This window comes from Pocillopora damicornis, chromosome 9 (genome assembly GCF_964200805.1).
Source record: "Pocillopora damicornis chromosome 9, jaPocDami1.2, whole genome shotgun sequence".
NCBI lineage: Eukaryota > Metazoa > Cnidaria > Anthozoa > Scleractinia > Pocilloporidae > Pocillopora > Pocillopora damicornis.
In genome coordinates this window covers 17,292,012-17,307,374 of record NC_142678.1, presented here as the reverse complement: position 1 = coordinate 17,307,374, position 15,363 = coordinate 17,292,012, and the positions used below count along the sequence as shown (strand labels likewise).

Here is a 15,363-nt window from a genome sequence, read left to right as displayed (position 1 = left end):
CCACCACTAAAGAAACAAATTAACGGCCTTACTTGGGAGAGTATCCTACAATATCAACCGCTGAGTTGATGACGCCTCCAATTACGATAAAATGACGCGCCACACACTATTTGATTAAAGACAACAACTAATTGAATTGATTGTCTGCAGCATCATCTGTTTTAGAATTTTGCTCGGTAAATCATGTTTTGTGTCAAATAAGGTTTCAACTATGTGAAAATCTAAATAACATGTGAAATTAGGTTAGAAGTGAATGAATGAAATGAGAATCCTGCATGAATCAAATATCTTCGAATATAACCATTTTAGAAAAACACAGTAAGACCAAGCCAAAAACGGATCCACGTCAAAATTTGTATTTCTATCCACACTTCAAACCACAGCCAAAGAAACGTGCATTTAGTTCACTCTTTTGGCCTTTTTAGCTAAGCGTCACTTACCTGGATACTCCTGCTTCAGGTTAACGTGTTCCAAGTTGGCATATAATACCGGCGATATTGTTGCAGTTGCCCCTAGCTTTTCGTCATCTTCCCATTTCTGCTGTTGTTTCATCGGGTCTACCCGTGGGCTGGGAGGTCTGCGCCTCTCCCTTGGTAAATCATCCAGATCAAATTCATTCCCTCTAGGGAATGCACTGTTGTGGTTGAAACCCAGTTGACCCTGTACAACGGAATTAGCGAAGCCATCGATGTGATTCTGAGGGCCCCGTTGATAAGCCGATCCTCCACTCTGAAAGTGTGTTGTGCCAGGATTGTAACCCTGATTGGCAGTGCCTTGGTTGTAAACACTAATTGGATGTTGGCTTGCTTGAAAGCCGACACCATGACCTGACACAGAGTTAGCACTCTGTGGTGGAAACTGCTCCTGCACGTTGGCCACGTTGTTGTCCATTTCAGAATCCAGAAAGCTCAGCGGTACAATGTTCATTTCTCTTTCAATATCCATGAAGATGTCTTCCACTTCCTGCCCATCAACGTGAGGTAGGATGTCTCCCGTGTTGCAAAGAATATCAAGGTCGTTTCCCTGAGGGCGAGTCTGAGCTTGATTCCAAGAGGATGCTGCCGTAGGAATATGTGACTGGGGGGTGGGTGCCGAGGAAGGATGTTGAGAAGCTGGTTGTTGAAGTGCTATAAAAACAAAACGAAAACGAATAAAATTAAAAGTAAAATTCAGAACACAGCAAAGTTTGCCGCGAGAGCCAAATCTTCACCATTGGGGAAAACAATACAATCTTTCTTCATGACAAATGATACGAGTTTATGGTCCGCGGCTTAAAAGAAGAATCTTGCTGAACAAGAAGGTAAAACATTTAACCAGCCAAACAGTGAACACTTAAACTTTAATAAAAAGTGGACAGTGTCTGTAGCATACTAAGCTAACCTCTGTTTGTGGAATGCGAATCATTCTGAGTTCCTGGTAAGTCATCTGTCAGCATATCCAGTGAGCTGTACAGAGCGTCTGGATTGGGGACGTCTTCTGTCAGGTGGATGGCATGCGATGGAAATGGGTCTGCATTGGCAGATTGCTGCCAGCTAAGAAAATATACATCACATTCATTTACCACAAGAAGAGTTAAAGTTTATTTCAAGTCATTAATGGTAAAGGAAGGAAAATTATTCATCATCGTCATTATTATTATTATTAATCATTATTTTCACTACGTGAGATTCAACTTGATGAAAAAAAAGATATCCTAGAATTGAATTGCTTTAAAAAGCGCTCTGAACAGTTTCCGAACCTTTTAACTTTTAACCTTTTGTTTATTGGAAATTTGGCCAACACATTGTATTCACCGGTGGAAGAAGTTGCTCAAACTTACAAGTTAAAAATTAAAGATTCTTACTTGTCATGAGCACTCAATGATCCTCTTGGAAAACCTGTTTGGTGAAGCAGCTGTGTTGAGTGACCAGGATGCTGTCTCTCTTCCCCAGGCACCATCTGAAATGGAACTTGTCCTGGGCCATCAAACGTGGTCTGCTGCCTGTCGGGGGGGATTGAACCTTGTCTCACAGCGAAAGGGTCTTGGTTTGCTCTATCTTCATCCTCAGAAGGGGTTGACGGCGTCTTACCACCATGCTTTGATCGTTTCTCTCTACCAAGTGTGTCTAAAAGGTCTTTGCCAAAGAACGCCTCCTGAGATAAAAACAAAAACAAAAACAAAATTGAAAAAGGCGTTGAAACATCAACCACAACACATCAAGTAATTTCCAGTATTGCAATCTACAATAAACAAGTTGATTAGAATTGCTTCGGTGATTATAGATATGCGCGCGCTCCGATTGGACGAGGGTTGCGTCATATCTCGCTATAACCACCTTGTGCGAGGTGATTATAGCAGGGTCACTAAATTTCAAACTGGCGGCCTCGCGTTTTGTTAATGTTACGCAGGAAGTGATAAACGTGATAGAAGAAAATAGAATTCTGAAGAGCATAAAAGATGCTAAAAAATTGGCGTAACATATGTGAAAGTAAAGCTAAGTTGTTGTTGATGGAATTAAATAAATTTGTTAACTCTTTAACTCCCATGAGTGACCAAGACAGAATTTCTCCTTACAATATCAATACAATATCAACCAGATAAGTGATGAGAATAAAGAAAAAATCAATTTAGGGATAGTTAGTTGATTGGATACAAAATTCTCTGAACTAACATCATAAAAATTGTAAGTAAGGTAAGTAAGTAAAGAGAAGTACAAATTTTATCTGGGAGTTAAAGGGTTAAATTCTACTAGAAACTTGCTGCTGTCTCAATACAAGTAATGTAAACAATTGTAACAGAATTTTCAATTTACAAAACTATTTATAGCAGAATTCGAAAGCACCTTAGCAATTATACAAAAAAAAAAACACCTCACCTTGGGCTTTGTGAAGATTGTTGAATAATTATTTAACGATAATCACTTCGCCTTTGGTGAATAATTTTTAAATACCTCAAAACTAGTAAAACCAATACAGAAAAGGACTCTACCTGTATCCACTTAGGATACGACTCCTGTAGAGCATTCTCATCACAGGCATCAGCCCAACTGGCGTTGCTTCCTTGATTTAGCGAAGGCTCCAACTCAGCGAATGGCGAAGGTTTGCTAACAAAGGATGGACTATTCATTCCACTCTGATAAGTCTGCTGCACATGCCAGCACAAAAAAAAAAACCATAATCAGTTTCTAAGTGACATCATTTCCGTCTACGGCTCTGATAAGTTATTATACACTCTCCAAAAAGTACTTGTAAGTCTCAAACATTCAAAGTCAATTATCTTCTATCCACTTTATAACATAAATTTATATCAATCGCACTTTGCGAATTTTCTCATATCTGTTATGGCCAAACTTTTCACACAGTAAATACTTCAAACCACTTTAATTTTACTTTTGTTAATGTTGGATTATGATAACGAACACAACTAAAGAGAAAATAAAAAATCACATAGGCCAGTAAGATTTGACCAAAAAAACAACTACCCATAATATATCAATTAGTATAAAAAAGATAAAGAAAGGAATTCCATGAGTCACAAGTGCAACTTGTCTCAAAAAGTGCAATAATTACCTGCGACAACTGATTTCCCAAATGATTCAAGTTGGAAGGCCCTCGTGCAGTTGGAGTAAATGTAGGCCCTTTCTTCTTCATATTTGCTCGAGCACCACGACCAGCAAATCTCCTCCCTCCTGAGCCACGACCACGCAGCACAAATCCACCAACTCCTGGGCGCCCCACATTAGATTGCCTGGGTCTACTGACTCTAGATGAAACAAGAGGCGACTTGTGACTAAGGCTCTCCATATCATCCACCATATCCATGCTACCATCTTCCACAACAGCCCTATTGAAAATGGCATCTTTGTCCTGCCAGTGGCCTGCAAAGCTGTTTCGTTTGACTGGACTAGTGGGCATACCAAACTTTTTGGGTTTCAGCTTGCTCTTGACCACTCGCCTCCTACTGCTTGGTGGTAACTTCAGCCTGTTCATATGCCGCACACCAGACTCTGTCAGTTCCACATTGTTCCCAGAAAAGGGTGCTGTCATCTGCACTTTATTGAAGTGGTTTGATAGTTTCAGTTCTACCAAATTGTTGTTGACCCTCTGACAAGGATGTAAAGGCTTCCCATCTAGTTGAGGTTGTAGATCATCAGTTAGGGACTGAGGTCGATAATGGTGTAGAGCTGTAGCCCTTGGTGATGGGGGACCTGGTGAAAGACATACACCACAGTTCTAGAAGAACATCTACATGGATATGGAGTGAAAGTTACTTTTCTGATAAAAACCCTCCCTTTTGTTGATCCCAAGTGAATGAATGTACGCTGTTTGGTTTCATTACTGAAAGAATATTGACAGCTTTGAAAAGCTAGGCTGCATGAGGAGGATTAATGTTGCAGTGACTTGAACATTTGTCACTGAAAAGGGCTGTTACATCCATTCTGTCAGTCCTTGGGGTTTTTAATCCTTCAAACTCCAAACAGTTCTTTTTCCAAACAAAACATGCAAAAAGTCCTCAGTACAAGATATCCATAAAATTTACCACAGGGGAATACACATGTATAAGAATTTAAATCTTGATTTTGAATATAAGGCAACAACTCATCAATACATAGCCCCCTTAACGAACATGCCAAAAAATGTATATCAATTAAAGGATATTAAAGAGAAGTCAATTGGTAAAGAAAAGGAAACAAGACACAGTGCACTAGAGAACCAGATGGTGCAAGTGATAGGACAGAATGGATAAGGAACAGGTTTCTGTTAACACCCTCCAAATCAAGACTTGTGCCGTTTGCAAGAAACACAGAGAGAAAAACCAACTTCAGATTGAAGTTAAATGTGCCTTATTTAGGTCACCAAAGAGCTTAATTCTGGCGTCCTAGTACGCTAAGTACAAGAGTCTGTTAGTACAGGTTTGCTTTTGTAGGAAATGTGTGAGAACAAAATCAGGACTGTTTCATGCATTCCCAATAGAAATGATAAATGACACCACATCAAAATATTGGCTGTTCTTGAGATGCTTAAGTGTTCAAAGTTGTCTGATGCTCCAACAAAGTGTCAAGGAAAAACTTAAAGGGTTCAAGAGAAACGTTGAATGTTTTCAACTCCTTTTGCAAAGCCTTTGTGATGATTCTCTCCTCTTAGTGCATTGTGGAAGGAATTGTGGAGGGGTGCACAGAAATGAGGTTACTAACCCTGCAGAGTGTTAGATCCAGCAGAAGATAAGAAGGAGAGGAAAGGCTGGGAAGCAGATGAGGTTCTACAAGACATACCACTGACACCGACAAGTGCACGCTTGGTTTTCGGGCGACAATATAAACAATGATATCCATATTCTGCCGCTCTATCCAGTTCTTCTTCACTGACAAGACCATCACATGAACCATGAAGCCACCTGGTGGAAAAGAAGGAAACAATGTTCAACTCTGGTAACTCTGCCACAAATGCAACTTTCTCATGAGCATTCAAGTGAAAACTTAAATCGAACAGCAAATACTGATTAGTTCAGACAAAATAATTGCTTTCCTTATGCAGTTATTTTTCTAAGCTTTGCCTAGCAATTACCTTTTGGCTTGTGATTTACAAACCGACATCACACCAGAAAACCAATAAAAAGTGCCATCTATTCCCCAAATAAAACACACTAAAAAGGGGGTAACACCACAGGATCACCAAAGGTGCTTCCTACTTGTAATATCAATGGCAAGACCATTTAATTCCTCAGTGTCGTGTATCAACAATGATAATTATCTTCATGTACCTGTCACAATGTGCACACTGTATCATAAGGTCATTTGTGTTGTACTTGATTTTGCAGACAGGACAGATTGTTTTACTAGCACAAGGCCCACACTGAGTGTAATTTGACATCCACTGGCAACCAACTCCAGGTGTAGTAGCTGCACAATCGAAACAGGTCACACACCTGACATAAAAAACAGTTCTGTAAGCTCTTTCAAAGTCAAGATTCTCCTGACCAATTAACATATCTTACTTTGTCAGCTTGTGTCGAGAATTTTTTTGTTACACATCCATCAAAGTATTATTCCTGGTTCAAAATGCTCTTAATTCTATCTACTTGTCTACTTTATGAATGTAAATGAATACCAGTTGGCAACTTGTGAGAGTGAAAAGGTCAACAGACCACAAAACCACAAAATTTCTTCCAGATTTGCCAGTAATTTGTTACAACTTTCTGCATATATTGTTGCAGCTGAAACTGACAAGTATGTTTCAAGTTGCTGAAAATCTACCATGTAGAACACGCATGATGAAAAAAACAACACACATCAATCAAATAGCAATACACACTTCTGCACATGGAATTGATATAAAATATTTCCTGCCTTATGATCTTTGCTCATACTCACCATTTACACTTCCATCCACCCTGAGGAACATGACCTAATGGTGGGTCGAGGCAATAAGTGTGATATGAGATATCACAGCTGTCACAGAGTAGAAGACGAGCCTCGTCACTTCCTTTGCCACACCCCTCACAGAGGGTACAATCTAAGCAGCGCCAGCCTTTTGTCAAGATCACTTTGTTGACCTATGCAAGATCAAATGCTCATCAATGTCTTAGAATGAACTCATCAAGATCTCAAATGTTTCACAAATTCTCCTTAGAATAGTATGGAGAACTTGAAAACTGATCTCCACAGTCCCATACCTTTACACCAACACAGTAGGGGTGGTAAGACTGACCACACTGTGAGCACATTATCAGTTGTCCTTCTGGACCCTTGCCAAAACTTCCACAGCACAAGCACATGTCCTGTTTTGTGGTGAATTCATCATCGGCTGAGAACAGCACAAGAGTAGTGTGCAAGCTCTCTGATTCTTCTTCCTTGCTGGTCTGATCTAATGAATTTGCTGCCTTTGGCTGGGGAAAAAGAGTAAATCAGTTACATGCAATAAAGGCTAACGAAACAATATTAAAGGAATCAAATTTGATCAGGCTTAACTACAGAGCATGAATTGTCTCTCGTTAAGGTCCACTTGAAATAGAGTCAGTGGCAACCCTTGCTTCATTGAAAACCTGTATTTTTAAAGGATAACTGACAAAAGATTTCCCCCACAAAATGATTTTTTTGAGGATTTTTTTTTGGTCTAAATGGAAACAGTAAACCAATTTCAGAAGACACCAGTGATAATTGCTTGTATGAGGAGACTGATAGAAACAAACACTGAAAACTTGAAGTAGCAAGATAGTACTAACTATGACTCTGGAAGTAAAGTTCATGATCTACAACCCTGTGCTCTACACATACCACTTGCACTGTAACACAAAATCCATCTGAATCACAGATTTACAACTTACAACATTCTCTTTGCCAGGGGATGTTTGTGGTGCTGCTTTGTGCTTAAGCTTATTGGGCGGACGACCTGGACCTGGTTTACCATGTTTCGATTTCTTCCTTGCAGGAGTTCCACCTGACTTAGCCTAAACAAGAAAAACAATTACTTGCTTCAAAAAATACCACCCAGAATTTCACCTTGAATCTCCAAGCTGTACTACTGACTGTCCCCTTAGGGGAAACCAAAACCATGCACATGGGATCAAAACATTTTAAGATGTTAATGAAAAAAAATAAATAAATAAAAGCAAGTGTGGATAAGAATAGTACAGATTAAAAAAAAAGGTATGAATGAAAAAGTTAAAAGATGTTGGCTGTGTTTCACTAAGTTTTTCAAGTTGCAATGTACAGTAGTTTCTTTCAGTTAACTAAATCTTCATGAAGAAGCAAATAAACGAACCCTGATTTTACTTGACAACTTCCTCTTTCCTGATAGCTTTGGGGGGTGATAGTTTCTTGGTGAATAGTAGTTGGGCATAGGAGCCTTGGGAACAGTGAGCTGTCTGTCCATTAACTGGTTTGTTACTGAAAGTGACGGCAAGGAACACGGCTCTGTAAGACCAGCTGTGTGTGTCAATAAATCCAACTCATGATCTGGCTTCACAACAACTTCCATTTCCTCGTCCAGTGGTAACTTTTCACTTAGCTGCAACTTCTCAGGCTCAATGTTGTCAAGGTTTGGCATAGGAATGGTCTCTGTGTCATCAAGAACAGGGTCAAAATGACGCAGTGCACTAATATCATCCAGATGAGGACCCAAAAGAAGGTCATCATCTATGTTACAAGGGCTCATGCGGCCTGCTGCTATAGTTAGTGTACGCTTGTCTTCTTCTGGTGGACAGTCAAGATTAGCTATGTCCATATGGTTGTGCTGCTCAGTAAATGTTAGGTCTAGTCCATGATTCTTGTCCTAAGACAAAACAAACAGAACTGTTTAGTTCATGTTACAAGGCCAGCAATTAATCACTCTGATACATTGACAGAATCTATTGTTGAGATCGACAACCCGACCCATAGGTTCTCCTGTCTTCAAGACAGCAGGACTTGAATGGATGAAATTATTAACAAAGTATGATATTTAAAATTGATCTGGATTACTCTTGTCTACTGCCCTATTTTACAACCTAGTGTAATGTGCCTTATAATCTCAGCTTTACAAAAAAACAAACAAACAAACAAAAAAAGAGAGAGAGAGAGAAGAAAGAAGAGCCATCCAGGGAATGAATTATTTATGACAGATATAAAATTTAAGAAAGGCAAAGAAGACAGTCATCTATGTAATTTTTGTTGAGGTCATCCATTTCTCCTTTTTGAAAACAATTTTCATGAAGTAAAAACAGATCTAAGAATGCCACTCACCAACAGCTGTAAGGATCCCTTCTTTGGCTTGCAGTTTGGACAGAAGTATGGAAACTCCTTGGCATTATACTTTTGATATTCTTCCTTATCAATGTTATCACAGCTTGCATGGATCCACTTCTCACAAGAGAGACACTGCACCATGGCAACATCAGTGAACTGTCGGTACGCTCTCCCACACAGAGGACAAAACAGACCTTTGTTACGTTGTTGATAGCAACTATCACACACTGAAAAATTATGGTGCCAGCGAGAAGTAGGCCCACCTCCAGGAGTATTTGAACCACAGTCTTCACATCGACGACAGGCCTATCAGAGAGAAGAAAGAGGAATTGAGAAGCAAATTTCTGAGAAAAAGCTGCATTTAAATCAGTTACACAGGACTTCCTGTGAAAATCCTCCCTGTCCAAACCCTAACACATTACACTGCCATGTCCCTTAACTCAATTTACTTTGCTAGGTTGCTTTATTGGTTTCCCTTCATACCATATTTTTGAGTATAGACATTCCTTCCTCGGACACATTTGTCAGTGTTGTGTTGACAGGTGCCTTGAGATGGGCTATGTTTCAGTTGCCATGGTTACCTCTTTGGAACTGAGATTGCTACCCTCCTCTCTCACCATTGTCACAGCATCCCTGTTTAGTACTTACTCACAGTTTTAAGGGTTAAAGCAAACTTCAACCACTGCAAATGTCACTTCTGACAGGTTTTCTTTGCTAATTTGTACCACAAACAATTCTCACTTGGCAATAACAATTTACAAGGAAACCTGTTACAAGGAAATGCAACATGGCTCGATTCTTAGTTTGTTACAAGGCCATGCAGAAAATCTCAGTTGCTCACCACACACTTCCAACCAGTTTTGGGTATGGTGCTCATGGGAGGGTCCAGACAATATGTATGATATCCAGTGTCACACAAGTCACAAACCAACATTCTGTTGTCATCACCAGGTTGCCTGCAAATATCATATACAAATAAGCAGCGTAAAAAAATCATAGCACGAGACCTCAGATACAACAGGGGGATAGAGAAACTGATGGTTTCTTTGATGGTGTTACAATAATGAAGAGATGGCAGCAAGCAAAAGAAGAGAGGCCAAATGAAATTAACAAAGTCACCCTGACCCCTAAGATTGACTAACATGTTATTTCTCCTCACACTGTCACAACCAAATCAAACATTAAGGTCATTAGAAGAATTAATTAAGGTACATGGGGTTAAAATCAAGACTTTTTTTTTATCAAGAGAAGGTAGCAGGAGTAGGAAAGGAGACAATAATATCATCCACATCTCATGAAAAATTTACTCCAATCTCCAATTCAAAATGTGCACCCAGTAACATGAAAGAATTGCCATAGAGACTCATGGCGAGGAACAAACTCCTGAATTCCAATTTGGAAAGAGCTTTGATCCTTAAGAAAAGAATACACATTCAAAGAGGCAAGTGACAAGATTTAGAAAATTATCAACGATGGAATGTTGCCAATTTCACAAAAAAATTCTCAGAACTTAAGTCAAAGTTGAAACATGATTAGCAGACAGTGAATTTGTTGTAAAAATTTGGCACATAACATGTTACAAGACACAAACTTCACCATTGAACAAGTAAAGAAAATCAGCCCACCTGCAACCCTGACAGACTTTACAATCTGGACACTGCCAGCCCATTCTTATTAGTGGAGTTAAATCGACAGAAGGATCGAGGCACCGGCCATGATAATGGCGACCACAACTTGTGCAGAATATCTGTTCTGAAAAATCCTTGGCATCCCCACAGAGGACACATTCAGCTTCACCCCCAGCTGCAAAACAAAACAAATCAAATACAAATGAAGACAACTGTTACAGAGTTTCATCATGACTACTAAATAAAGCTGATTTATTACAATTCTTTACAGGGAAAAAGAATCCACTAAAATTTGCCTTACTCCCAAAGGGTCGCTCTGTGGTTCAGTCACTGGTAACACCCAACCAGTACCCAAGAGACACCAATCTCAACCCCATCAACACCCAAGTTTTCTCAGGCTTCTCTTTCTGCAATTCCTTCGACTGCAGTTAACTTGTGAGAATCCTTTTGCAATTTAATCCTAATCAAATTTCTCCAGACTTTCTTGAGTAAATTTGTCTAGATTGTCTTTTACAACCTATGTTAAATAGGCCTGATCCTTGTTTTACTCAAAATACTGTGGAAAACAATCATTAAATAACTCCATCGACCTGCAATTGATATCAACTTTGTTGGGCCACAAATATGATTCCAGACATTGTTTGATAAACTCTTTTGGCTTTTGCTTAGTTATTTTTCCATGGGTGAATGGGTGAATGGGCAAATAGCATTGTAGTCACATTAAATATACAAGGGTTCTACACATACTTACATTGTGAAATGCTGTTGGCATAATGTACACAAGAACATCCACACCCACACAATTTTTTGCTACCTTATTTCTCCTTTTATTCATGGAATTATCTGCCTGTTAGGTTAAAATTCACTTACCAAGATGTCCTGCATCTCCCAAATGATCTGGGCATAACATGGTCATAGATTTAATGTCCTGTTTCAGAAAAAAAATTTTATCTTATGAGAAAGACAAGAACATAAAGGGGAGGCACAGCAGGTTTCTATTCACATAAAAGTGAAAACATCCCAAAATGGATATCAGTAAAGACTTGAACCTGATCAACATGGGAATTCTCCTTCTACAGCTATGTCTGTTTGTTCCAATCAAAACAGGGAGAGTATGATGATAAAAAGAACAGCATTACTTGTGCTTTGATCATATGGTGATAGTAATTCTTAGATGGAGAAATTTTGTTGGAAGCCATGATGCCAGACAGTTGCCTTTAGTTTGTCACCTTCCAAAAAAAGAGTCAGGGGCTTTTAACTCTCATAGTACTGATAAAATAACATTCACTCACTCAGTGGTGATGGCTAAAAGAGAATTATGAATTTCTGAGAAAAGTGTCAGCAGTTGTTGCTAAGTGGTTGAGTACTTTAGTTAGACAAACCTGAAAAGAACCACTACTTGCTGCACAGGGATAGTGATAGGTCTTTCCACAGCGTGGGATTTGACAAACGACACTTGCACCAAACCGATTGCAATGATTACATCGCTGAAAAAGTAAAATCACAAAAATCAAATTAAAAATAATCACTGAACAGACTCCAAAACATAGTTCTAAGGGGAAAAAAATGTCCTTGGAAATACCCCATTAATCTCTGGCAAAAATTAAAGATTTGTACAAATCAAAAACCTGTTGACAAAGAAGGGAAACAAAAGGAAAAAAATGGCTCACTGATTGTCAGAAACTTTGCCTATGTTGAACTTTGTGTTAACCCTTTAACTCCCAGAAGTGATTAACATAAAACTTCTCCCTACAATATCCTCACATTATTCAGCAAATAGGTAATGAGAATATTCAAACTTATCAGGCAGAAGCTGCCATCTTGATCTAGCACCGAGTTCTCACAACTAATTTTCAAGGAAATGTGTAGCAGCTAGAGGGGAGAATTAACAATCAGATCTTGGAAGTTAAAGGGTTAATGAACAGCTATGGGTGTTTTTAGAAGACTTTTTTTTTTTTTAGAGAGAACTAGAAAAAATGTTGATGACATACCTCTGACATAGCTTTGACTACTGCTTTGTCAACATTGATTAAATCATAGGAATCTGTCTGGCTGACTCCTTCAGACCAAGCTGCACAGCAGTGATGGGCCCAGGTGTAACCATCTTCTTCAAAAACATCACTTAGCTCCTTCTCCTTTACTGTCCCATATGTGGTCTTGTCAATTGTAGTGTCATTGTTACCAGTTCTTAATGGCAAACCTACAACCACAATTCCCTTCCGCCTTCCACGTCCAGGTGGTCTGCCAGGCCCGCGGCGAGTTACTACAGGTGGAGGTTCTGGGTGATCTTCAGCAAACTGTCCCGTCTCGCAAGGATCTACATAAAACCGGTCTCTGAAAGGATCACAGCCACTGTTCTGTCTGTGTCTGTTTTGGAGCTTTTTGACTGGGTTGAATCCTGGAGTAGGTGCATACCTCTGGAGTTTGCCGTGGAACATACGTTTCTCCACACCACAATTGCAGAATGAGCATGTTTTGCTTTTAGCCCTGTTCGAATGAAAATGTTTGACAGAGTTTGGTACAGAAACAAATCTAGCAGCTGGAAGGGAGTAAAGTATGCTAAGCCTTTTTCCAATCATTCTACAGTGGAGGTTGATCTTAATCTTTCTCTTTTTATAATTAAATCTTTTATTATTTCATGATGGTGGTGATGATTTCTCTGGATAAAAGAGAATAGTTTAAAAAAATAAAATGACTCAAACTTGAATTACTTATAAAATACACTTGGTCATAACATCACTGACTAAGTTCTGCAAGCTTTACTTTCTGTTGCTCATGGTACAAATTGTTGCTTTAGAAAAATTTACACAGCTTGAGAAAAGAGGCGTCTTTGGAAAACTCGCACCTCAACACAAAACAAGTTTGTATAACTTGTTCAAGTCTTCCAAAACAGAAAAGTTTTAGCATTAAGCTGCACAAACAAACATCATCAGGCTCCCTTCACCCACACATGTGAACACCCTTGAAAAAATTGAAACACCTCAGCTTTTGCTGTTTAAAATGTCAGCTGTGTAAATAGTGACAGTTACACACCAACTAAAATTCTCCAAGCACTTTGAATTAGAGTTGGAAAATATCCTGGCAAGTAATAGAATACCTTTTATTGAATGTACATGCAGCTGTTTCTGCTATGAACATAAAAACTTCTTATGTACAGATCGCCATGTTCCATATAAGGGTTTTTTGTTACCTCTTTCCAAACAAGTAAGGTCTTACAATGAAATATAAACTGTGTGCACATGTATAAGTAAAAATTGAGGAGAAGGAATATAAAATACTGATTATTATACTACTAATTTTCCAACAGAAATGAACAAATGATCAATGAAAGAGAGATTTTTTTTGTTTGTTTGTTTTTTTGTTTTGTTTTTTTTGTTTCATCACTCACTCAAAGTAAGAGCTACAAAGAAGAAGAATGAAAAAGGAAGTAAACTCAATCCTTACAGTTCTTCATCTCGGTCCACTGTTGGTTGTTTTACAACTCCAAAGCCATCAGGTGTCAAATTATCATACAATGGCTGCCCATCCAGAGGCACAGAGTACGATGACATCTCCTGTAATGATCAGAAAAAAATAACACCTCAGCTTGTGTAAATTCATTCAGGTTCTTCATTGCAAAATTTAGTTACAGGAGGAAGTGGGTAGAAAAGGAAGAATACTCCACATCGAGACAATAAATGACAAAGGTCAACAAAATTAGGCTGGAAAATTTTTTTATGGAAATCTCTAATGAATATACTGTGCATCAAACCCTTCAGCTTGCACAGTTAACAATCAACTACTCCCTACAATATCAATGAATTATTCTGCAAACAGGTGATCCAAATAGACAAAAAATTTCAATGAGAGATTTGCAGACAAATAATACATGACGTTCCTAAACTAATTTACAATAAAATGCAATGCACCTGAGAAGGAGAATTAAAGCACATTTCAGATCTTAGGAATAAGCAGGTGAAACATCCTTGGAGTTTACATAATCAAACTAAGTATATTGCATAATACAAGATATCTCACCATCATGTTCTCATGTTCCACACTTAGATTACTCTCAGTGCAGGAACCAATCGGTGAAGCTCTGATAGGAGATTTCAACTTACTGAAAATAGAACAGTTTGCAGAAGAAAAAAAAAACTTCAATAACTTATAACAAAACACAAAGGTCAAGTGATAAATTTATCGCATTAACACAATAATGAGGAGGACCCACTTGTCCAATGAGCAACATAAACCAATTTGGTCAAACTCTAAGTAATCAATCCCCAACAGAACCATCAATCAAGGTTTAATTTCATCAATTAACTAAAAATATCTTTAAACCAATTAAACATTCATTCAGGCATGACAATAACACACATCTGCATCAAGTTGTATGATTTCATGCGCAACATTTGACACTCCAAAAATTCAGTGGGAATCCCCTTTTTTCTGCACTCTTCCCTTGCGTTTTCAAACCATGGTGTTCAGTGAGTTAAATCATTTATTATAGAAGTAATTAACGGCCGTGATCTTGAACAAAAATATCACAGTAAATCCAATTAAATAATTGATTCTACATCTGGAAATTAAAAAAAAGAAATGTCTCAATCCAATTTAATTTCCGCTCTCAGAAGCACCACATCATCAAACAATATAAATTCTAAAAATAACCGTTAAGAATAGCTTTAGAAATCTAATATAAAACCCTTCATCCTTCCCCCAGAGGTCATAACACACAGATTAAAAGATTATTTTCATACTTCTAATCCTAAATACAAACAAAATAGTATAACATTTTTTTTGCATTTTCCAAAAAGTCACAAAGACAAGCAGCTAAAAACACATTGTAAGGGAAGAAAGTGTACATCAAAACAGAAAGATTCCTCCAGCTTTTTCATCTCCATTTTCTTATTGTATTATTTTGATTTATCCAGATTCATTGTGTGCTGTTAGGTTGAAATATGACACAAAAATCACCAAAAAAAAAAAAAGAGACAAGGGTTTTTGGCATCAAACCAACCAAATATTTTCATTCTTGCTATAAGCTGAACACA

The 15,363-nt window shown here is 38.3% G+C and overlaps 1 protein-coding gene across 4 annotated transcripts in view; it reads right to left on the bottom strand.

Annotated features, from left to right (window-relative positions):
* LOC113672552 (uncharacterized) overlaps positions 1 to 15,363 on the bottom strand; it is a 36,580-nt gene that overhangs the window by 17,785 nt on the left and 3,432 nt on the right. The window contains exons 3-21 of one of the 4 annotated variants that reach the window (XM_089181340.1): positions 14,348 to 14,429; positions 13,775 to 13,884; positions 12,322 to 12,817; positions 11,713 to 11,817; positions 11,201 to 11,258; positions 10,328 to 10,505; positions 9,544 to 9,658; positions 8,700 to 9,008; positions 7,741 to 8,250; positions 7,304 to 7,426; positions 6,653 to 6,865; positions 6,351 to 6,532; positions 5,741 to 5,905; positions 5,175 to 5,374; positions 3,550 to 4,187; positions 2,969 to 3,124; positions 1,844 to 2,133; positions 1,381 to 1,532; positions 441 to 1,127 (exon numbers count right to left, since the gene is read on the bottom strand). In XM_089181340.1, the coding sequence (XP_089037466.1) occupies positions 441 to 1,127; positions 1,381 to 1,532; positions 1,844 to 2,133; positions 2,969 to 3,124; positions 3,550 to 4,187; positions 5,175 to 5,374; positions 5,741 to 5,905; positions 6,351 to 6,532; positions 6,653 to 6,865; positions 7,304 to 7,426; positions 7,741 to 8,250; positions 8,700 to 9,008; positions 9,544 to 9,658; positions 10,328 to 10,505; positions 11,201 to 11,258; positions 11,713 to 11,817; positions 12,322 to 12,817; positions 13,775 to 13,884; positions 14,348 to 14,429 (4,769 nt within the window). The remainder of the gene's footprint in view (positions 1 to 440; positions 1,128 to 1,380; positions 1,533 to 1,843; positions 2,134 to 2,968; positions 3,125 to 3,549; positions 4,188 to 5,174; positions 5,375 to 5,740; positions 5,906 to 6,350; positions 6,533 to 6,652; positions 6,866 to 7,303; positions 7,427 to 7,740; positions 8,251 to 8,699; positions 9,009 to 9,543; positions 9,659 to 10,327; positions 10,506 to 11,200; positions 11,259 to 11,712; positions 11,818 to 12,321; positions 12,818 to 13,774; positions 13,885 to 14,347; positions 14,430 to 15,363) is intronic. The other 3 variants (XM_027188852.2, XM_089181341.1, XM_089181342.1) reach the window with 3 other exon arrangements.